Source organism: Chaetodon trifascialis, chromosome 21, assembly GCF_039877785.1.
Source record: "Chaetodon trifascialis isolate fChaTrf1 chromosome 21, fChaTrf1.hap1, whole genome shotgun sequence".
Classification (NCBI taxonomy): Eukaryota; Metazoa; Chordata; class Actinopteri; order Chaetodontiformes; family Chaetodontidae; genus Chaetodon; species Chaetodon trifascialis.
In genome coordinates, this window is record NC_092076.1 from 9,305,318 (window position 1) to 9,328,649 (window position 23,332).

General features: G+C 42.0%; 1 protein-coding gene across 1 annotated transcript; it reads right to left on the bottom strand.

Annotated features, from left to right (window-relative positions):
- On the bottom strand, positions 1-22,547 carry LOC139349768 (breast cancer type 1 susceptibility protein homolog). Its single transcript, XM_070990754.1, has 21 exons — positions 22,474-22,547; positions 21,412-21,500; positions 21,245-21,298; positions 21,058-21,138; positions 20,880-20,968; positions 20,756-20,792; positions 20,524-20,648; positions 17,753-20,329; positions 17,320-17,393; positions 16,219-16,339; positions 15,944-15,995; positions 13,331-13,434; positions 12,519-12,718; positions 12,341-12,428; positions 10,872-10,949; positions 10,636-10,676; positions 10,008-10,091; positions 6,553-6,610; positions 4,373-4,446; positions 3,566-3,626; positions 1-299 (listed from the first exon to the last, which is right to left on the bottom strand). The coding sequence occupies exons 1-21, from the start codon at positions 22,516-22,518 to the stop codon at positions 205-207; spliced, it is 4,227 nt and encodes a 1,408-aa protein (XP_070846855.1). The 5' UTR covers positions 22,519-22,547; the 3' UTR covers positions 1-204.
- Between the last annotated feature and the right edge of the window lie 785 nt (positions 22,548-23,332).

The window sequence follows — 23,332 nt, forward strand, 5'->3', positions numbered from 1 at the left end:
CAAGCATCTTCTGTTGATTTTATATACATCATGCCATTGATCCACAAAGAGCTTCGAACAACAGAACAGATGAACGACAGTCTGAGTGTATACACTGTTTTTTAGAAAAATCCTGCACGGTGCACTTTTAAAAGATGAAAGCTGTAAAACGGGTGATGAGAGGACGATGCACGGCTGTGGGTTCACTGCACGCTCATCCTCTGCTCATGTTGTGTACTTGCTGTAGTTCTGGAGGGTGTATGTTGCCACAGTGTCTAACAGCCAACCACGTGTCACAACGGCAGCTTGTCTAGAGAGACCTGTTGAGCACATAAGAGGGGTTTTTATAAGTAAGTCTTCAAATGACAAAATCATATGTATGTACAAGACATCCACACATCATCTAAAACGGAATCAATGCAGAATATTGTAGACTATGATGTTATGTTTTGGTGTCTCTCTCTCACTCACACACAGACACACACAGTCATGTCAAAGAGGTCCTCTGAGGGGGACAGAGAGAGCAAGAGCTCATCACTTCAAAAACCTCTCAGAAATCAAGTTGAAGACTTGGTGGCTGTACGCGTGGAGTCCGATATTCTGCTGGAAAAATGAAAAACTACACCCGTTTCTGGCCGAGCATTGTAAACGAGGAGGAGCTTTGCACGAACGTGAGAGTAGCCTCTGTCAGACCGGCTTACCCGCTGTGTTCAAGCTGCATATGGAGCCTGTTCAAATTGTCACAAATGTCTCAAACTCAATGTTGTTTCTTCACTTTGTTATCATCTAGAGCTATTAGCTAAAAGTATTAGCATTCAATCACCTCTACATCCAAACTGTAGCTCCACCACCTTCACCCTACTTTTGATCTTTGTATCTCTGTATCTGCTGTTTGTATATAAATTACACTAACCTTTAAAGTTTACTACATACATGCTGTATATTTAACGCTAATAACATTAAGAGCTACCCATTCTGAAGCCGACAGCGTGTCAGTATTCCCAGCAGCAGCTGCTCAGACCTTTGCTGTTCACTTAACCTCAAAAACAAATTTTTCATTATCAGGTGATTCTTGTAAAATAAGCAGCATATTTCTTCAAGGCAATAACCTGACCGGTCATGTCCAGAATATATCCCGTAACATATAATCTGGAGAGTGTGTACATACACTCACACATTTCCATTACATCAGAGGGATGGTTGAGTGAGAGATGTGTGTGATTTCAATCAATGGTGCAGAAGAAGAGGATAAAAGGGGGGGAGAGAGAGAAAGGGGGGGTGATGGGGCTACTCGATTACCTGGGCGATGAGTGCCAGAGGACGTGGAGGAGAGAAAAGCTGCATTAAATATGCAGCAGTGCAAATTAGGATGCCAGGAGAGGGGAGGAGGGGAGGGGGCTCGGAGCCACTTGCTCCCTCTCTGTTTCAAACTGTCAGCTCTCCTCGTGCAGTGGCAGCCTCTCTCTTCTGTGGCCAACTTGTTTTGACATTTCCCCACTCGCTCCAATATGACATTTTCTGTTGGCCATTTCTCTGCTGCCTAACTTCCTTCACACTCGCTTCCCTGGCAAGTCACTCCCCTCGTTTTTGTTGGGAACCTGTCTCATTTTGGCTGGCAGCGTCTGTCATTTCACCGTTCTGTCAACCTCCAACTGCTCCTCACACGGGCACAAACACATTCAAATCCATGTAATAATGGGCAGACAGGTGCACAGTCTGTCTGTCTGTCTGTCTGTCTGTCTGTCTGTCTGTCTGTGCCTGTGGGGACTATCCCTTCACTGCAGCATATTAAGATAAAAAATCTGACCTTAAACAATATTTCAACCAGCCACCAAACAGTAAAATGATGTTAACCTTTATGTAACAAATTCACTGACTTCAACCCAGAACCTTGCCCTTAAAGGTGGGGCGAGTCACTCCGGAGAAAGATTGCTGATGTTCGCTGAATGTGAAATTTAGCAAATATCTCTTCACTGTCTGCCAGCTGTCTGCTCTGTGAGCGTGTGCTGAAAAAAAACGGGAAACAAGCAAAGTGTCTCGGGCCAAGACACACAAGCTATTCCAGCCAATCAGCAACAGGTGGCGCTCGAGCACAGGAGAAAAGGAAGAGGTGGGGAGGTGTGAGTGTGTGTGTGTGTGTGTGTGTGTGTGTGTGTGTGTGTTTTAGGGGGGGATTAGTGTAAGGGACAGTAAATCTGATGTGTAATCACATTGTGAAGAAGGAGGGATGGCTATATCAGCAGTCTTCCTCCAGAATGACTTGCGATAACCTTGTTGATAACGTGAAGACGTTGTGAGGATGACCGTACTGTTTTCATCTTTTGAAAAATGTTGTGAAATAATTATTAATGTGGACATAATGACAAATGGGTAAAAAGATTTTTTTTTTTTTATGGAGGTAGAACAGTCTAGAAAATTAATAATTTTAATGTTAGCCTGGAGGTAGACCTCTGAAAAGCTGCACTAATCTCAAATTTTGCAAAGTGATGGTCATGCTACTGGTTGTTATCGCCCGACTGGGACGTGCTAAACGTGACCAAAGTTCAGTTCAATTCCTTTTTTAAATCATGACAAACATGCTAAAGGTCTTATTCTCTTTTAAGCAAGAGCAGCTGATCAGGTATTAGCACAAGCTTATGACAGTAGCCTGGCAATGCTGGCTCGCTAGCATTGGCTAGCTAGCTAAATGGGTACATGACATACTAGCTATCCTGCTCATTTCCAGACAAACTCTCTTTTTTGTCATTACATCATGACAAATATTTAGTTATGTGTTAATTTCATGTCAAAAAACACAACAAGCATGAGAAAATAACTTATTAAAGGTTGGAACAAATTAGCTAGCATAGCTTGCAAGCTTGAAAAACCGGTGTCTCTTAACAGAACACTCTAGCTAAGTTGAGCCACAAATCAATAAATCTTCTTACTTGCCTGAATTATTTGGCTTAAATTAATAAAAAGTATCCCCCTGCTGGTTTCTTCAGAAGTGCTGATGCCTTTTCAAGCGTCCCAATACTGGATAACAGCGGACTTGGTGGCAGGAACTCTCATTTTGTATCATGGAAATCGTTTTTGTCATTGTTCTCATACAAAAGGAAACATCATCACACATAATCATTTATTTTCACAGAAAACTGTCAACATGAACTTATAATGTTGACTCCTTTTCTCCATAAACTTGTTTAACTTATGCTAACAGCATACTGGCTGATAGAGCCTCAGGGATTACTGAAAATTAAGACTCTGAAGAGAAAACAATCACATTAAGTTTTAATGACGACTGATGATATCTCGTCTTATATCGTAATATTAATAACTACTACTAATACTAATAACTCATACTAATAACTCATCTGACTCTCAACAGGTCTATACATGCACCAGACTTGAACCCCCCGTGTGAAGCCATGTATGAATTATGTAATCCGCTCCCGCTGCTGCTGTCAGTCTAATCTCTATCTTCATGAACTGTGAGTGAGTGTGTGTGTGTCAGAGAGGATGAGAGAAAAATTGAGTGAGAATAGAGACAAGATTGAAAATGTTACAAAAGTGTTAGGTGAAAATGAAATTTTATTTTAAGACTCACTGCTGTATGTGGATGACGGCGACCCTGATCCAGGCTGAACAATGACCAGCTGATGAGCCTTCTGGGCAAGAAAAAGATGCCTAATTAGACTCACAAAATTAGCATTAAGCAGAACATATACGCTGCTCGTATAGCCAAATTGGAAAGAAATTATATTTTCACCCCGTCTGTCAGATTATCTATTAACAGCATAAAACCTCTTGGCTGAAACTTGCTGGCTTAAGGATTGTCGATTAGGCTCTGGTGGCTATTGGCTCAGGGGATTTTCAGTATTAGTACATTTTCAACATTACGAATGGAAAATTGGCTAAACACTGCATTCGTCTGCCGTTTTCAAAAATAAAATGAGCCCTGGAGACAAAGAATGGGCACTAGCTGTAACGGAGGCACCATCTTTGCAGGAGGCAAGCACTTCACTGGCCGCCACATCGTCCCTGAAGGTAACAGTTTACTTATTTTGCTTGTACAATATGAATCGTAGGAATCTTAAGTGAACTGGAATCATTAAAACTGAAATATTACACAGCATGAGGGAAGAAGGAAGTCATTCATTTTGCAGGCATTTGTTCATAAACCAAAGCATTAGACACATGCATGGCTAAAAACTGTAACACAGGACAACAAAAGAGCATCAAGGTGACAGATCTGATTGTTCCTTTCTGTTAATCGCTCACCTTGCTGATCTGGTTTTCAACAATTATCCCTAAATTTCAGCATTATTAAAATGATACTGACCGACTTCAATGCAATGCGGCACAATAACTGACTTTAAATGATTCTTTCAACTGGGAGAGGCTGGTCGCTCACCTGTTTACTGTCAAGGAGAAGCGGATCTTTGACCACAGCTGCTCCACACAGCTCAACCATCCACTCCATTTCATCTACAAAACACACACACACACACACAGAAAAGTTGGCTGTAAATATTGGCTGTTTTGGGGAGAGCCTGTCTGATAAAGTGTCCTTGGTCACACATTAATGTAATTCTCTCTACTTTCACTCCTTTGACCCCAAGGGGATACTGAGCCGACTCATTTCAAGCTCAGACTTCCTTTGATCGGGGGGATGGAAAACAGGTCAATACTTAAGTCTCCACTCAAATCAATACGTGCATCTCACTCAATCAGTCAACACACATTTAACTTGTGTTAGAAGGTCTGCTTCATATTTCGGCTTATAGCCAAACACACACACACAAAAAACTACAATCAACAGCTTCCGTTGTTTGTTGCCTTCAACGTGAGAACACTCGTGTCAGGAAAACAATCAGCTTGCAGTGTTTGCTGAAGATAACCTCAGTGTTCAACATACACAAACATGAGCAATTAAATAATGGATGGCTGGGCTGAGGAAAACAGGCTCCATCCTCATGCTTGTGCCATGCAGAAGAAAGTCTTTAAGCTCCTCACGCTAGCTAGCAGATGTCGGCCCATTAGCAAAGCTCCATCGATCCAGCAGGCAGCGGGAGGATGCTGCAGGAGCACTTTAGGAGCCCCAGGAAGAAGGAAACCAAAGAGTGCAGCCTGGGTTTTTAAGCAATGTGCCCCCCCGAGACCTTCACCCATGATCTGTCAATTCGTTCATGTTGGAAGGACAAAGCAGAAAAGTATGTTGTATGAAGGGCAACCAAACTCTGCTGGAGTTGGAGGCCATTAAATCATTAAGACCAAAGTTTTGCTGGTGCAAGGGATTTCCGGGATATCTGAGCCAATTTTAGAAGATGGGAGCTGCAGAAACACTCTGACCGAGACTGAGGGATCATTTCCACTTTCTTCTACCAGCCAGCTAACTGTCGCCATCGCAACCGCTGTGCAATATGACAACACCACACCAAAAATCATCCACACAGACTCCCAAGACCGTATTCAACCCACCCACACTCTGGTGCCACTTGTCATTGTTCTCCAGTGCAGAAATGACAGGGGTTAAAAAAACAGCACAGTTAGTCTGTGCCAGTCAAAACCTGTGTGAGGTGCTTCAACTGTCCTTTTTATTGTTGTTGTTTCCCTTCTTTTTAAAGCAAAGCAGGTGTCTATCACAGTCCTGCAGGACACTGGCATCAATAAAACTGAATAAGTGGGGTTGAAAAAAGTCAATTTTGATTGAGCCTACAGGACAGCGCAGACAGCACGACGGCAGCTGGGAAAAAGCAACAGTTCCGACGAAATAACACCTGAGACTTTTTGTTTTTGCACTCTTTTCTGTGAAAGCATATGCAAATGATAGGGTAAAAAGCCTCGCATCTGTGGTCAGTAATCAGAAAGATAATTGACATGTTGCAACCCCTGTGGCGTTAGGAGTGCTGGGTTTCTCCGACAAGCAAAAAACTGAACAAGATTGTGCTTCAGTTAGACAGAAAATAAGGTAATTACAGATAGCTAACAAGTGGATGACAGGTATTTTATATCTGACTATATCTAAGCCTAATGAGCAATCTTAGCCAGTCTCTTTATAGCACTGTAAGTGGACTGTGGGTTTTTGGGAAAACAATTAACAATTAAATTTTATTGATGAACTTAACATGTTTTTTTCATAACACAAAGCTGGAATACAAAGAGACAGAAGTTTTTGAAAATAGTTTGAGAAGTTCATTTTCAACCGTAAAATAGCTCAACACTTTCATTTCTTTTGCTTTTTTTCCCCAAGAGTTAGAGGAGGCTGGTTAGCTTAGCTTAGCTTAGCTTAGCGTTAAGACAGGAAACAGCTAGCCTTACAAAATTCGACTACCAGCACCTCTTAAGATCACTATTAAACATGTTATACTTGGATTGTCTAATCAGTGACTTCCTGGAGTCTCCCCTTTGCACCAGTGGACGTGACCATTGTAACTGAAGAGACAACAGATCTGACAGCACTGTCATGGAAAACTCTTAATACAGACAACTTTTAGTTAGATTTCTCTCCAATTCCCTGATCCACGGTACATTCATGGAAAACTAATTCTGCAGAGTTTAACTTGGATGTGTCATGTTGCTGATGTGATTTACCTGTAGTCATGTCTGTAAAAGGCCCCTGGAAGCAGATCTTGTAGCCCTTCATGAGCAACTAAAGAGAAAAAGAAGAGAAAAGGCAGCGGTAAAATAAACCACTGTGAGATGTCTGCGAAATGTGTACAGTTGAGCAAAGAGGACATTTATTCAGTGACTTTAACCTCCGGAGAATAATACTGTATGTGGACGGCCGGAACAACACAGCTGAGTATATCTCTGAAATGTCCAAAAGGTTACACCGGTCGGGCTGAAGCATTCAGCGAGCACATCTCACAATTTATATCAGGTATAACTCATTTATTGTGTTAAAAAAAATAAGAAAAAACTTTCATTTTTTGCTCTGTAAAACTGTAATTTCAGGGATGAGTCAGAGTGAAAAAAAAAAAAGCAAACAGAGCCTTCATTGAGGTAATATCACGCTTTAAGCACGCAGAGAAAAACGACTTGGCCCACACCAGGGACACATTGTTTTATTGCAACCCGAGTCAATAAGCCTGCCTGAAATGGGAATGTAAAATTGTTTCCTTGAACCATGGTAACTAGCCGAAAGGAAATGTGCGACTGACACCGCCGCCTCACATACAGTGTGTGGCTGGATGGAAGTGTTTGGAAGATAAACGTCCGAGCTGCTGGAGATAGAAATACTAATTCCTCACACCTCCCTGTCCGTCCATAATGATCATTAGCCGGAGGTGCTTGGTGAGATGAAAAAGTGTTTCTGTTACAGATTTTTAATTTAGACAACACCTAATGTCCTTCAGGAGGTATTAAGTGTGTGATGTGATAATGCACAAAACCACACACACACACACACACACACACACACACACACACACACACACACACACACACACACACACACACACACACACACACACACACACACACACACACACACACACACACACACACACACACACACACACACACACACACACACACACACACACACACACACACACACACACACTCTGTTTGACTGACTTCAACATTCTGGTGACAGACTCCGAGTCCGGGCACTTCGTTTCATCTGTTGGTCTGTTTGTCACAGTGGTGCAGGTGACAGAAAGTGAGTATGAACAGGACAATTTGTCTGGCTCCATCAAAGTGTCGGCCCTGTGTTGAAGCCACTTAAATAAGCCTGAAATTACTAGCTAATTCAATTAGCAGAGGTTCTTCAAAGGCAGCGATATGGCCAACATGACATCTAGCCGTTTCTAATTTTCCCCCTCACTGGCAACAGAACCGGCCCTGCTGGCCTTACACCAAGAGGAAAATTACAATTAGCTTTTTACAACAGGGCCTGAGCTACAAGCTAAGAGGCTGGTGCAATAGGAAGAAACAGGTTCAAGTGCTGTTTGTTGTGGAGAAACTTTATTTGGTCTCCTTCACAGAATCAGACGATACTCTACGGTCGGACATTGTGCTTTTACAATCAACACCAATGGCAATAATTGTCAGTGATAGCAGCAGTTTTTATTCCTTTTCACTGAAAGGTTTTAGTATGAAGATGAGATGAGCATTTTACCGGTTTTCAATCTTCTTTAGGAACACAGGTGACAGGTTGTTGACATGCTTTAGGAGCCGTGATCAGGCTGACTTCTCCCTCTCTCGCCGATCTATAATCTACAGTGTAGTGTGTTGATAATCTGATAGAATGGATTTATGTCCCGATAAAGGCTTTTGTGGGCCGAATGGTGGATGAAATGGAGAGCAAGCAGCTTAAATGCATCTATATTGTGAGAAAGAGATGGGTCTTTTCACTCAATACTGTACCTACTGCGCTGTTTCTGGCTGACTGCACTGCTTTCAGTTTGCTTCACTGACTGTTAAATTACTCTTTAATGGGGCATCCTGGTGGTCCAGTGGTCTAAGAAGCAAACTTTGTAACTGCATTGACCCTGCCGGTTCGATTCTGGCCAGAAAACCTTTGATGCATATTAATCTCCCAACATTTCCTGTCTACTGTCCTATCTGACACAGGAAAAAAGACTAAAGATATCATTAAAAGAGTACTTTTAGTGGCTGTTTCTTCCAGACCCAGAACATCATCTGCCAAATGGACAGGTCAACTAGTTGTAGTTTCAGTACTTTCTAATGTGGCAGCTGCTGTGTGCACATTATCTTAGTGTTTGTGATTTGATTTTAAAAAACGCTGCTGCTGCTGTCATCTCTTCTATCAGACTCCATGGCCAACCTTGCCCAGCATTGCCATCCCACAATTATTGCACTGACTCATTGTGCTCTAGCCGCATCAAGGATGGATCAGCTTTTGCACTCAGACGCGGCCGTGAACTCTTTCTGCGACTGATTGTGTTTAGCTGACCAGGGACGCGCGGCAGATGGTAAAGAGCTAGCAGCTAAATCTGCAACAAATGCTTGAGATGAATGTTTTCGTACAAGGCCCCTGACAAAACAAGATTTCTGAATTTAAAAAAAGATCATTAAATGATAGCTGGACTGTCATTTTTTTTTTCAGTACTTAACGTATTTAATTCGTCTGAATGAAATATCAAGCTTGTTTATTGAGAAGAAGACAGACACGAGAAAAAAAATCATTTGAAAACGCAAGAAAATACTAAAAATTAGTCCTGTCAATCGATTAAAATATTTAATCGCGATTAATCTCATGAATGTCATTGTTAACTGTCAATTAATCGCAAATAATTCTATTTATTCTATTATTCTTATTCTATTCTAAATGTCCCTTGAATTATCATTTTAATACTCTTATCAACACGGAAAAGTGGACAGGCTTGCTTTGAATGTTCTTTAATTGAAAACAACAACGTGTAGTTTTGACAAGAAGGTGGCGGAGAATTGGCATTCGCCGTGTGTTTGGCCATCAAGTGGTATTTCACACTGGATGTGCTATGGTGATAATTCAGTTCACCGGACAATACACACAGATAACTTTGGTCTTGTCAGTCGACCCATCTGGCAACTTTTTGAAACTAAACTTTCCATTCAGAATCTTGTTGGCATCCATTTCGGCATTTCACGCTTGACATCCACACAAACCGGTAGCCTACTCTTTTACAGCTAGTGAGCAGGCAAGACCAAACACGTGCGTGGGGCGTGCCTATTGTTTTGTTTCCGGTTTACAACCAGATCCTGCAGTTTTCCTTACATTACTAGCAGCGGCCACAGCTTCTAAAAAAAAGTTCACAAGGCCACAAAGAGCGTTAATCTTGAGATAAAAAAAATGGCGCCGTTAAAATTGATTTGCGTTAATAACGCGATATTTTTGACAGCACTACTAAAAATTCTAACACAAAATGAAATAATTCTTAATGTTTTCTTTTTCAGTGCCAACACAATTTTTTCCTTTTTCAGTTTAGTCACCATTCGAGCCCCACAGACCCCGACTTAAGCTTTATCCATCCAAGGCCGTTAAGATGGAACAAACACTGTATAATAGCCACTGTGTTCAGTGTGTGGAGGGGACTCACGTGGTTGTCTTCAGTGGTGCGAGCTCTCATGGGGCCCCGGTGGTTGGGTCCATTCACTACATCACCTCGAACTTCAAACACACTCTGTTGGAAGAGTGCAAAATGACTTCAGTATTTGCATTACGTATGTGAACCTTAATCCCAATGGTATAAAACCTTCCTGTTGCCATCAGCCTTTAAATAAGTGAAGCAATTATTCACTCTGCACTGATAAAAGGACTGCTGACAGACAGCGACTATTATTTGATTTATTTCAGGGGTCAGATGTGCTCCTAAGAGTGCCCTGAACATTCTTCAGCTTGACAGTTCATTTTATAATTGTACGGACTCCATCTCCACACACACTGGATGATGCATAAAAAAATGCTTATAAATTGGCGTGGATGATGAAGAAATAGTTTTAAATTAATAGGGGTATTAAACAAAGCTTGGCAAAGGGTTATACTAGCATAGCACCGAACCAGATGCGGGAAAGGCTAAAACAAATGGATGACAAATAATTTATGAGGTATCACAGTGAACCACATGGAGAGATTCATCATGCAGCCTTAATTCAACAGCAGGACATAGAGAGAAGTAACAGGAAATCATCGACGCGCAAATTCAAGGAGCACACAGGCGGGCATACCTCATCTAAGACTTTCTTCTGTTTGAAGCACTCTGAAATCCCTGCGGAGAGGAAATAAGAACAAAATACTGATGAGCTTATTGTCAGAAGCACAAACAAACTGCTCTGGTGGCTACTGTATTATACAACAGGCCTTTCATCCCCGCCCATCCCTCCACATCATGCCGTTGTGTAGTTAGAGTATACTGTAAACTCATCAGTGATGGAGCTCGACAATAAAGGGAGTTGGGACTTACAGTGGAAGCTCACCACCCACTTCCTGCCTGCAATGCCAAGGAAGTACTTCAGCGTGCGCTCACACACCAGTTGTCCATCTGCCAGAGACGGGAGAAGAAACGGGGATGTGTGAAAAGATGCGCAAGAGTACATGTGTGCGCATAAACACACCACAGGATGATATGCACAAACAATATGTGTGAGAAAAGTTCCCCCATGCCCTGAGACAATGCTGAAAGCTTTAATATAACGCTAAATAAAGCACAGTACAGGACTATAACTACTGCCCACTCTTCCCAGAAATTACTTTTTTTTATTATGTTATCATTTATGCTACTTAAATTTTAATTAATTAGGTAAATGCTGGTGTTAAAGTACTGATCTATAATGCAGTTCCACACCAACAACCTTTGCAGTGTTTCCCAAACTGTTGAAACAACTGATTTAAAGCTACACGTGCTTTGTCGTTACCACAACTATAGATTTGATGGCCATGATAAGACCAGAAGAGGGTTTGGCGATTGGACGAATATATCTATTGATCAGCAACAGCAGAGAGAGGCAGCAGGGAGGAACACCGTGCAGGGGGAGAATATTTTCACATCTGACCCTGTGAATTAAGGGTTTAGTTCGACCAAACCAGAGCTGATGATGGTGGGGAGAGTAGAAAGGCTAACTATGAGTGGTGAGACTCAACAGATATGTCACTGTAGGAATGAATATTTGAATAACGGCACTTTCACCAGCAAAAATGAATGAGCAGTGCCTTTAAACTGCACCAAACAGTTCAGGAGCAAACACTAAAACACTGAATAGCTTCACAGGCCGTTCAGCAGGGTCGGGGTTATTCTTCCTTCACAAAATATATTAATTATCCATTGAGTTGCAATCCGAGTAAACATCAAGAGCATGTTATTGACGCATCTCAAACATAACTGCATGCCAAATGATTATTATTTGCTAATGGTTAGAATGGGACACCTCTTGCTCCTTTCCAGCCTTGAACCATAAAGATCAAGAGGCCCAGCAATCCCATTTTTGGTTACCCAGGAAACAGCTGCCATTAAATAATAAAAAAAGGGCTTCTTAAACAGTGACAGTTAATATGGTGCTTTGGAGACAGCGAGCTCTGAAATTAAAAATAATCTATCAGAGAGGGTAATTAGCAACAAGCGGATGAATGGAGGAGAGAGTGAGTGGGTGAGAGAGACACAGAGAGCTTATCTCTGAGGAGCGCTTTAAAAAGACACACAAAATAAGCTGGAGCTACATGTGAAAAGAAAAATGTACTTCTGGAAATGCAAATGTTCCAGCTCAAGAAAACATTTAAAAACAGGACTTTGGGTTAGAGTGGACTTTAATTGCTCCTCTGTGTATCAAACCTCAATCAAAGTCCGGTGGATCAATTCAACACTGATAACAGCTAGTCTCCGCTGAAGGTGCGCTGTTGTCAAACACACATATACTGCCTGAATGTGCATGTGCTTACCTGTGTGCATTATGACATGGGTCACCTCCGGCGTTACTTGGGAGACCACACGGGCACCAAGTTGCTTGGCAAACTTTTTCACCATTATCTGCAGGCGACAACATCAGACTGTTTAATGTATCCTGCTGCGGAAAGAACTAGATAAACACATTAAGTGACTGAGCGGGTGGATGGGCACCTGTTCACTGGGCCCTAATCCAGAGGAGACGAGCACCATCTTTGCTTTACTTCTGTCTCTCGAAGGAGTGTTGTTTTCTTTGTCTTCCTGCCCATCTGATGGTGAAACGTTGCTCTGTTTGGCTGCTGAACTTGAACCAAGTGTCTTGGAGGCTCCGGTGCCTTTTACACTCGGCCCTGTGTGTGTGGAGCGTTGCACTGCTGAAGGGAGACAACGATCAGATGAAGAGAGCTGTCAACGGTCAGAACCTGAAGGTCCAGCGTGAGGGATTTAGGTGTTTTCGTTAGCTTAGACAGAGCTAAAAGTACAGTGTCCACCTTGTTTCTACAGTAGCCCAGAAGAGACAAAACACTGGTACTGAAGGCCTTTCATGCCACCATAGGTTCTCCCACTCCTGCACACTTGGAAGGGAAGGGAAGGGTGAAGCGAGGGGTATTCAGGGAGTTGCAATCTGAAACCTTGCAGCTAGATGCCACTAAATCCCCCACACTGGACCTTTAATCTGAACCAACTCTTAGAAACGAGAAAAACACACTTTTTGTTATGTGTCACACACCTTCATTGACCACACAGTCAGGCTACAAGACAAACCTCATGAGCTCTGCTCAGCTCAGTCAAACCAAACCCTGCTGACACTAAAACATTTGGAGAAGCAATAAAGCAGTACAACCCCAAAGTGACAGTTGACATATAGACCTCCTTATCTGTACTCAGAGAATCCAAGTAAGAAAGTGTGGAATCATCAGATTTTGGGGGAAAAAATTGACTAAAAATGACGTCTCAAAATGTTTTTCCTGCATGAGTTGCCTTACCCATCTCTGCACTGGCGCCATGCTTTGACACACCGGGCTGTGTGACGCCTTTGCCCTCAGATGGTCTCGTGTTGGGCTCTTGTTCTGCTCCTGGAACAGTTTCCCTGCAGAGACATTAGCTTTAGTAAAACACTGAATAATAATAAAACACAGTGAAGACCGTAGCCACGTCCCTCGCTGATCTGCAAGTTGGTGCCTAAGCTGATTAAAGCATTTTTAATTCATTAATATTGCATTTGATTGATTTTTAATCATCTGTGTATTTGCATTTGCAGATGGACCATTGCTCTAAAGTGCTGCTTTTGTCTTTGAACTTCAGTGGTTTGGTCATTCTGGAGATGAAGGAAGTCTGGCCAAATCCCATCCAAACATTTCTGCCATGACAGACTGGACACTCCTCCCTCAGTGGATATTACACAGAGCAGTATACAACAGTACAAAACACTGCAAGAAAGGGTATACAGCAGAGTACTTAATGCTGAGGTACTCAGTGTCAAACATATTGAAAGTGGTTTGTGTTTATTAATCCGAGTGTGGCTTCACCCCGGGACAGACTGGAAGAAGTATTTAGCATACAAGTAGTAATACCACAATATAAAACTGCTCCATTAAAAGTACTGTAGACACTGTATGCTTAAAATGCTGATTGTCAGCTTCAGTTTGAAGGTTTTTAAACACATTAGATGAACAGAGTAGAAACTAGATCCTTTTTTTTTTTTTCAATATCGGACAGAAAGTTCTTGCCTTCAGTCTCATCTTCAGTGAGTGAGACATAGGAGCACTTTGAGTCAAAAAGCCTGGGTCGTCATGTCTGTGTGTTCAGGGTCATTACTCTGCTGCACTGTGTGCCCCTGAAGCTGAGTAGCAGCAATTTATACTCATATCATCTCTCGTCATCGTTTCATTTCAAATCAAACATGCTGGAGCAAAGCCAAAATGATAAAAGACACAACACTGTCCCAACACCGACTGCGCTCTGCACTTCCAGTCGGAAGATGGAAATGTTGAATCACACCTCGGTATTGACAGAAACTTGATATCCAATTACTCCTGTCCTTCGTTATCAGTCGACTACAAGCTTTTTTATTAGTAATGAGAATAAAGTTTTGAGAGTTCTCCTCCTTTGTTTTCTTTTGGGTTCATTTATTCACTCAAAGACTCGTGAAATACTGACAACTGGCAGCGAGCCGACATTTAAATTACCTTCACCGAGGTGATAATGGCTCGTTGAAAACTTGTTATACATTCCAATGCGACCATTCTTTCCATGCGCTCATGTAGTGTATGCTTTTTAATTTAGAACTCGTACAGCCCTGCGCCTGGAGGACAGCACTTAGAACCCTGCAAGTCGAGAGGTTGGGGGGGAGGCAGTGAAGCAGGAGAGATAAATTACAGTGGCAACACAAGTTTCCCCTCTAAGTGCTCTAAATGACATATAAGATGCAGTCAGTAATGACTTTTTTATTCCACACAGCATAAGCAGATTCTGGGTTCATTAGTGAGATTATCCGCCTGTCCTCTTGAGACGCATCAACCTCTGAGAACCACACGAGCAACGCACACACACATGCTAACTTTCTCCTTCACTTACAGACTGAGAGAGACCAATTACATGCCACTTGCTCCAGTTATTGTTCCACCGAATATGGTGGTGCTGAAATATAGCTCCATTTAAAATGTATTAACGGAGTAGGGGACCCTTTGAGGGGAGCAATACAACAGGCCCAGGCAGATGTTATTTCATTACATTTGTCGCTGAAGTCAGGGTTGAGTTCAAGGACTGTCACAGCAGATTTGCTTTTGTTGCTGGGCCAGTTAAGCAAACAAAAAACAGTTCTGCTAGCCAGGCTAGCTGTTTCCCCATTTCCAATCTTTATGCTGAGTTAAACTAACCCGCTGCCTACTGCAGCTTCACACTTAATGGTCAGACATGAGCGTAATCGATCTTCTCATCTCGCTGTGCATCAGAAAGTGAAGATGCTTCTTTCCCAAAATGTCCCACTATTGCTTTAAAGTTACTTTATAGTCATCACAAATGCAAAACTGGCGCTCATGATGAGACCAGATAAGTTGACAAATCTCGCCAACCATATGATGAGATGGAACAAACTCATTTAGCTTGGATATCATCAGCTTTTCTCATCATTTCCTGCAAACAGCGACTGAATGCTGGGAGGAAAGCTTTCATGTTTTCATGTTAGACAGGCAGCGTTTATTCATGGCGTGGTTGTGCATGATGCCTGTCGATTTCAGTGAAACTGTGGAGGTTTCCCCAACTCAGCACTGAAGCTAATTAAAGCACACACAGATCGACTGTTTTAATGAATGTTACTGTTTTTTTCTTATATTTTGTGTTTAATTCGGAACTAACTTTTTCAGTGTTTATCACTTATTCAAAATGTTTTCAGTCAATAATTCTTTCTTTCATGATAAAGTGCGATTCATAATAAAATACAAATTAAGTTAAGTTAGTAAATCATGAGAATAAGTAATACTAAATATACTCTCACTACATACTGTACACACATTCACATAAAACAAAGGGACATCATATCAGGAGACAGAAAAAATGTCTAAGCAGCACTAAAAGTTCACTCTATCTGCTTTACTGACCTGTTAGAACCTGTGCCCGGGTCACATGGGAGGGGTCTGTGAGGGTCTGGGCCTGGGGACACAAAACAATCACCAGCTCTCAATAGTTTGTCGAAAGAGAAGGAGTTCAGCTTGGGGTCACTGGGTACATTATCCTCGGAAAAGAGGAAAAAGGCAGAAATCGAGTAGCTTTGTTTTGATCAGCACGTCTCCAAATTGTTTGTTTTGCTTAAGGAATGTCATCGGCTAATCGTGTCATCTCTAAAGAGACCGTTGTACATTTCATATCTGTTCACCTGTGGTTTTGCTGCCCTGGTTTGTTTTTGCAGGACTGTCTTCTTTCTCCTGAAGCACCTCTGACACAAGAGCCATCAACTTCTCCAACCTCACCAGCTCCTTCTGCATCTCTATCTTTTGCTGAGAGAAAAGCAAAGTACAGAAGAACATCTTAAAATTACAACAGAGTCAGGCAGTTTAATGAAATGCAGGGGGAGATGAGAGGAAAAGGAAAGACGCAATGCAACATTTACTATCAAAAAATATATAAAATAAAGGGACACATGCTGGCTGCACGCTCGGCGTCTTGCACTGACGAATGAAAACAATAACGACTGTCAATCAGTGAGGAGGGACCCACACTCAGAGCCAGTTAGTCATTACTGGAAGGAAATTGTTACTTTTTCAGCCAGACATCACTTAGTGCAGAGAATACAAAGCAGAGTAAGAGAGCGAGAAGGTGATTATATAATATTTAAGAAGTGACAACAGCTTTTTCATCTGGTGTTGATTCAGAGGAACCGAGTATATTAGTTTAAAAGTGTGTGTCAATGCTTCACTGAACTAATACTCTGAATTTCATCCTTTTCTTCCCGAGCGAGAGCATTGATTATGTATACAGACGCACAAACAGGCAGCACAATAACACCAAAGCTCTGCATTCTCAGATGTGTGTAATCCTGGGCCCCTTTCTAAACCCCGGGGCGTGAAACTTGAACTCCCCAGTCAAATACGGTCGACAGATAAAAGTGAGAGCGCTGGAAGATGGATGAGGTAGAAAACAAGAATCATCTCCTAGGCGGCATTTCCTCTAACGTAAATGAAACGCAATTTAGAAAGCTGCTGAGGGGGACATTTTTTACTGAGCGAGGTAGTCTGTCATCCAGGATGTGACAGTTTGCTTTGGCAAAGTGTGGTGGGTGCCCTCTTTGGGGCGTAGCTTGACAGTGCATCGCTGGGAGTACAATGCAACCAGGTGACGCTGAACAAGCACGCAGAGGGACTATAAATATTTGTTTTCGAATTAATGGAGAAGCCTCTTTGTCAAGAATCAAAGGTTGTTCACAGACTGAATTAGATGTTATTCAAAACAGAAGGTGAATTCATAAAATCATATTTACCTGGGTAACAAGAACATCGCTTGAAAATTGTGATGACTCCATGGAAACGCCGGGATCATTTACTGGGACATCACCTGCAGAGAGGAAATAATCAAGAAGAAAAGCTTTATTTTTCCTCCCACAGATACGCAAATTCAAACAGTCGGAAACAACAGAGTAAGCACATCTTTAGCACATTGGTAACAGAGAAGAAGAGTTATTGTGCTGCTTCATCACAGCCGGCTGCAAACCTAAAAATGTAGCCTTAAAAAAAATATATATATATATATATATATATGTACACACACACACACACACACACACACACACACACACACACACACACACACACACACACACACACACACACACACACACACACACACACACACACACACACACACACACACACACACACACACATATCTTTTTTAGTGGCTGAGAATCAACTCACATTCATCTGGTGTGCCGAACAAGTCCACAGATGCTTGGCTGGAGTTAACGCAGTCGGGACTGGGGCATGCAGGTGGACGGCACAACTGTTGCACTTCAACAGCTGGAGCTCCCTCACATCCTCCAGCTTCTTTTGAGCCTCCCTGATCCTGGATCAAGACACGGGGAGGAGCCGATGTTTTGAACACTTCAGCCATAGTTGGTAATTCCTCTCCGCTGCTATCTGATGAATCTGATGAAGACGCAAGCCTCTGGGCCCTCGTCCTCTTCCTGGGCATGCTCTTGATGGAGGAGTGGGCGCTGAGCTCTCCGCTGCCGTTGCTGTACAACTTTGCTTCGTCTGCAATTTGCACACCTGGTACTACAAGGCCATCGGGGGTTAATGAGGACTCTGCGTTGTCTCTTACCTCCTCCCTCGTGGTACCATCAAGCTGATCCTTTGTGACTTGAGAATACTTCGAGGGTTCGTTTAGCTCCTCTTGTTCAACGGCCATGAAGCAGAGCCCAGAATCTACCACTTGAGGCACTACAGACAGGTGAGGGCTTTCTAACTCACGCTCTTTATTAGGTGTAAGGGCACTGCTAACATCAGCTGAGTCCTGACCTGAACAACTGCTATCAGAGATTGAGGCTACGACCACCACTTGGTCTGCTTTCTCAACGGTGGTTTTTCTTGTTGGGCCGCATGAGTTAGAAGGAGAGATCAAGTCACTACAAGCTGAGTCTTCATTGTCTCTCAATGCCTCTTGGTTGGTGATTTCAGATATCTTCGGGTGTATCTGATTTTCTGCAGATTCAACACCAGAACAAACATGCTGGTTCTCCTCTGCCTCAGCACGCTCTCGACGGCTCTTTTTCACATTTGGACCACCCAGATGGAAAGATTTCCTCTTCGTGGCTTTGAAGCTCTTGAGCAGTTGCTCTGTGTCCAGCTCGCTGTCGTTCTTCTCCTCCACGTTTTCTATTTCGGCACATCTGGTCTCACGAGCTGAAGTCTCCAGCTGAATGCCGTCTGGGAAGCGATTGGTTGGATTGTCACTGTCATGTATTGGATCTACTGCAGCTGCTTCAGTTGGACTTGTAGAGCTTGGGACCACGGGGACATAACAAGCAGCACTAGCTTCAGACAAAGTCTCAGGATTTGGCACTTCAGCTATGCGCTCTTCAGCACCTTCTGTTGGTTTCACGTAAGATGTCCTTTCACAAGACTCCATATTTTCTATTCCATCTAAATCTTGATCATAAATGCATCCATTTCTTTCAAGCAGTTTTGAAACGTTTCCATTCTTAGGTGATGCCGTATTATCCGATGCTCCACCTTTGGTGTCCTCAGATTGATTTGCAACATTGCCGTCTTTTTTGGGTATTCTGGCTTTCAAGTTTGCTTTCTTGTGACCATCCTGGACTTCTTCAGTGAAGACTTGAAGCCTTCTGCTTCTCCTAGTGCTCCTCGTGACAGCGATTTCTTGGTCCTCGCTGCTAGGGTAATTCTCTATATGAACCTGAACTTCTTCTGACCTTGGTCTAGTCTGAGGAATGGTTTCTCCACTTTGTACTCCAACCAGAACAAGAGGTTTCGTCACTCTGGCGGGCTTGCCTTTTTCTGCCCTTGTGTTTTTACCTTTCCTCTTGACAGTTTTCTTTTCCTCTGTACTCTCGGACGTTGCCTTAGCTTGCTCTAGCAGATCGCTGTCAACTTGTTGCACAGTGTTACGCGTCCTCCTATTTGACTTTCTCTCTGTTTGCTGCTGTCCAAAATCAGACACAGGACAGGGAACCTCATCTTTGGCATTATTTTTGTCACTTTCTGACAAATGGTTCAACTCTTCCCCAGTACTGCCATCATCATTTTCATTCGTGACTTCCATCTGTTCTGCTTCTTTAATGATGTCAGTGCTGGCGTCCTTTATTTCTTCTATCGTCTGTTGCTCTTCCTCCATATCGCTTTCACTTTTGTCTGGTGGTGGGCTGACAAAAGCAGTGAGTGGAGGAGAGGTGATCCTCTTCCCTTTCCGCTCTCGTTTGTAGACGACCCCGAACACCTGCTCTTCGAGGGCTTTAGCACGATCCTCCCTTCTAGGATTCACATCACTGCTACGTTGTCTGACATCTATTGTTGAAGCGGAGGAACAACTGTCGGAGTCATTGCTGTCTTCGTTTGGTTTCTCCAACTCAAGACTTGCTTCAGTTGGAACTTTCATGAGCCACTCAGTGACTTTCTCTAGACTTTTCTTCTGTTTCTGATTAAGAATCTTGTCAGGCTCCAAATCCTTTTTCCGCTTCTTCCTCGAGGACTTTTTTAAAGGTTGTTGTTCGGTCTCGTCTGGACTGAATGATGGACACGGAGAGCCTTTCTCCAAATTGGAAACTCTCCCTTTGCCTATAGTTTTGTGTGTTGTTGCCTTTCCAGCAACTTCAGACATTTCTGTTTCAACTGGCTCCAAATTATCTGTAGAGCTGTGCATCTTTTTGTCAGAGGTTGGCGGAGCCTCCCCAAGGCCACTGTCCAGGCAGTCATTTTCTGCTGTTGAAGGACTCGTGTCTTCAAGTCCCATAAGTCTTGCAAATCCATTCTGGGCTAAAAAAAGAAATGGGCAATGACAAATAATTAATTTTTTGGAAGACAATACACTTTTGAAAAGTGTAACCATCACCTATTACTTCTAGTGCCATCTTCTACTGCAGATTACGACCCACCATTAAATACAAGCACATCTGCCTGTTAATTAGAGGTGAAAAGATGCACCACCATACAAGCGCTCAAGCTTTTACCTGCGATAGTTGAGGAGTGGGACCTTGGAAGATCATCACTGGTGATGTTTTCCATGTTGTCATGGTCGGTGCCAGGCATGTCTCCAGATGACATATCGTGTTTAGTAACTTCAGCATCTGTGACACTTTGTAGGGTCAAATAAAGTTTAAATAAAATACTAATATAAAGTATATGTTGTGAATAAATTGTGTTATTTTACATGACAGACAAATTGATATTCAAATTTCTTACCTCGACTGTCCTTTTTGCCGGGACATTCCAGTGAAGTCTGAAAACACAGAAGTGATGTTATGAGATAATTTAATGCAAGTTAATTTTACAAAGTCATTTTAATAAGTCTGTGATGAAGTCTTACAGTTTGTGCCAGTGTCGTGTTCGTACGCCTGTATCATGTCCTGCAAGCCTGTGACAAGTCTCTGAAACCCAGGACTCTCCTGCAAGCTCCTGTGTAAGAATGTGTTATATTAACTTTTTAATATTTATTAGAAAGTAATGAATGTTACACTGTCAGCTTAGTCATTTAATTGTCCAACCTTTTGGTTATCTTGGTTTTACACACTGGACAGTTAGCCTGGTTTTGTTTGGTGCTGTCCAAAAGTTTCTGCATGCAAAACCTGGTGAAAAAGGAAAACATACATGTTGTTTGTGAGGGTACGTAAAAAAATATTAAAATACCAATTTCTTTACCAAAATGAGGAGTAGATGAGGAATGTTACTTACTTGCAAAACTGATGGTCACACTTTGTAGATACAGGTGCAGTCATTAAGTCCAAGCTACAGGCGAGAGAAAGCATTCAGTAAAGATCATGACAGTTTTTCAAAATAAAAAACTTTAGCTTTTAATTTTACCAGAATTAGTGTAGCTGCAGTAGATTTTGCTTGCTCACCATATTGGACACTGCAGAGTCTCCCAAAGGACTGAAATCCCTTTTTTGACATCTGTGGCCTTTGGGGTTTTCATTGTGATATTTAAAAGCTGGAAATGAAAAATCATAGCACACACACTGAGGCTGTAATCAATACACTGCTTTCAAATCTAAGAACCAATATTAGACAAAATGATACAGTATGAAGTGAGCATGTTACTGAAGAATAGGTATTATCTACATAAGATTATAATGTAATTAAGAAAATAAAATATTTACTCTCAGCTTTCTCCCAAATTTCTAAAATTGAAAGCCAGCTGAAAAGTTCAATTCTTTTTCCCCATTTCCCATTCTCTCTCTCTCTCTCTCTCTCACTCTCTCTCTCTCTCTCTCACACACACACACACACACACACACACACACACACACACACACACACACACACACACACACACACACACACACACACACACACACCACTTTGACAGGGTTTACACACCTGAACAGATACTGGCGTTCAACTCAGTCTGACCTTGTCTGTGATTATAACAAAGGGGCCCTGTCTCCGTGAAGTTACAACAATTGTATAACTTTCTGTACTTTAGTCATGTCGCTTTCATTGTAGACATAGACTGTATTGTTCTCCTTGTAGCCATATAACATGTTATCTTAAAAAGGAAATCACTGACTCAACTACAGTGTTTGAGGCGGCTTACTACACACATGCTCATAAACTGGCTACGTGCTGTGCAATCATTTGATGAAGCATAATACATTGAGATTAGTCAAAATTAACACTCAGTGACAATATTTGGTAGGTATATTGTCACGTTATAAAACACAGTGCAATGTTCGCATACAGTGTTAGCAGCTTAGCGTTAAACATCGGGGATGCTAGCGGCTACGGTTTGTTGTGGGGGCTTAACGTTACACAACTTCTCTAGCAACCCTGACTTTCTGACATGTGAGACTGAGACAATCGACGCAAAAACGCTGACAGACCGATATGTAACTCAAGGAGTAAAGAAGACTTTTTTCAAATACCACCCGCTAATTGTAAAACAGAAAAATTTCCAACTTTACCTTGCTTTGCCAGCCACAGTTCAGAGATATCAACACAGGTATCATCCGCTTCAGTTTTCCCGCAACTATCGTGTTCTTCTGCTTTTGATTAACGGCGGTTTGGACCACGTGTTACAGCGACACCTACAGGCCCGGAGTGTGAACCACATACTGCATGGTATGTTAACGCTTAGCTTCTTTTCTTTTCTTTTCTTTTCTTTTCTTTTCTTTTCTTTTCTTTTCTTTTCTTTTCTTTTCTTTTCTAACTTATCGTAACAATTAACACATTTAGAGTAAGATGTGCTGGTAATACAAAGGAATAGATATAGAGAGTAAATAAACAAAGGGCTAAGGGCAAGAGTTTAAAATAGATTTAGAAAACAGCACAGGCTTAAGGAGACTGTGAAATACGGCAGTCAAACTGCGTTGTCATTCAGCAAGTTATCCATCAGATGTATAGATGCATCTGTAACAAAAAGAGAAAACAATACTAAAAATGAATAAAATTGATGGGCAACCAAAGTTTATTCTGTTGTTGCTTTGGTATAGCTTTAAAATTCAACAGCAGCAACTTTATATGCTGTTGATATGATGTACTTTAAATAATTGTGCACGTGTATGTGTGTGAAGTTGAAACTGGTATGAACAAAGCTAATGCTCCTACCACTAATTAGGGACCTGTATTTAGTACACTAACATGCAAGAATTTGCAACATTTGTTACACCAAATTCATATTCGTGTCCCAACATGTGTGGCCTGTGTCACTGGATGGTTATATGAACTGGAACTTTATGTGATACTCCAAAGTCTCTGTAGTAATATTAATATGTTTCCAACATAAACCGTCTGGTTCTGTCGAAATGGTTTTACCACATGACT

Excerpts from the sequence above, each read along its gene's own strand:
- LOC139349768 (XM_070990754.1), bottom strand. The coding sequence starts at position 22,518 with ATGATACCTGTGTTGATATCTCTGAACTGTGGCTGGCAAAGCAAG. Across the intron at positions 21,299-21,411 it reads ACTCTGCAGTGTCCAATATG|CTTGGACTTAATGACTGCAC; the intron begins GTGAGCAAGCAA and ends TCTCGCCTGTAG. Across the intron at positions 12,719-13,330 it reads TGGCGCCAGTGCAGAGATGG|CAGTGCAACGCTCCACACAC; the intron begins GTAAGGCAACTC and ends GTCTCCCTTCAG.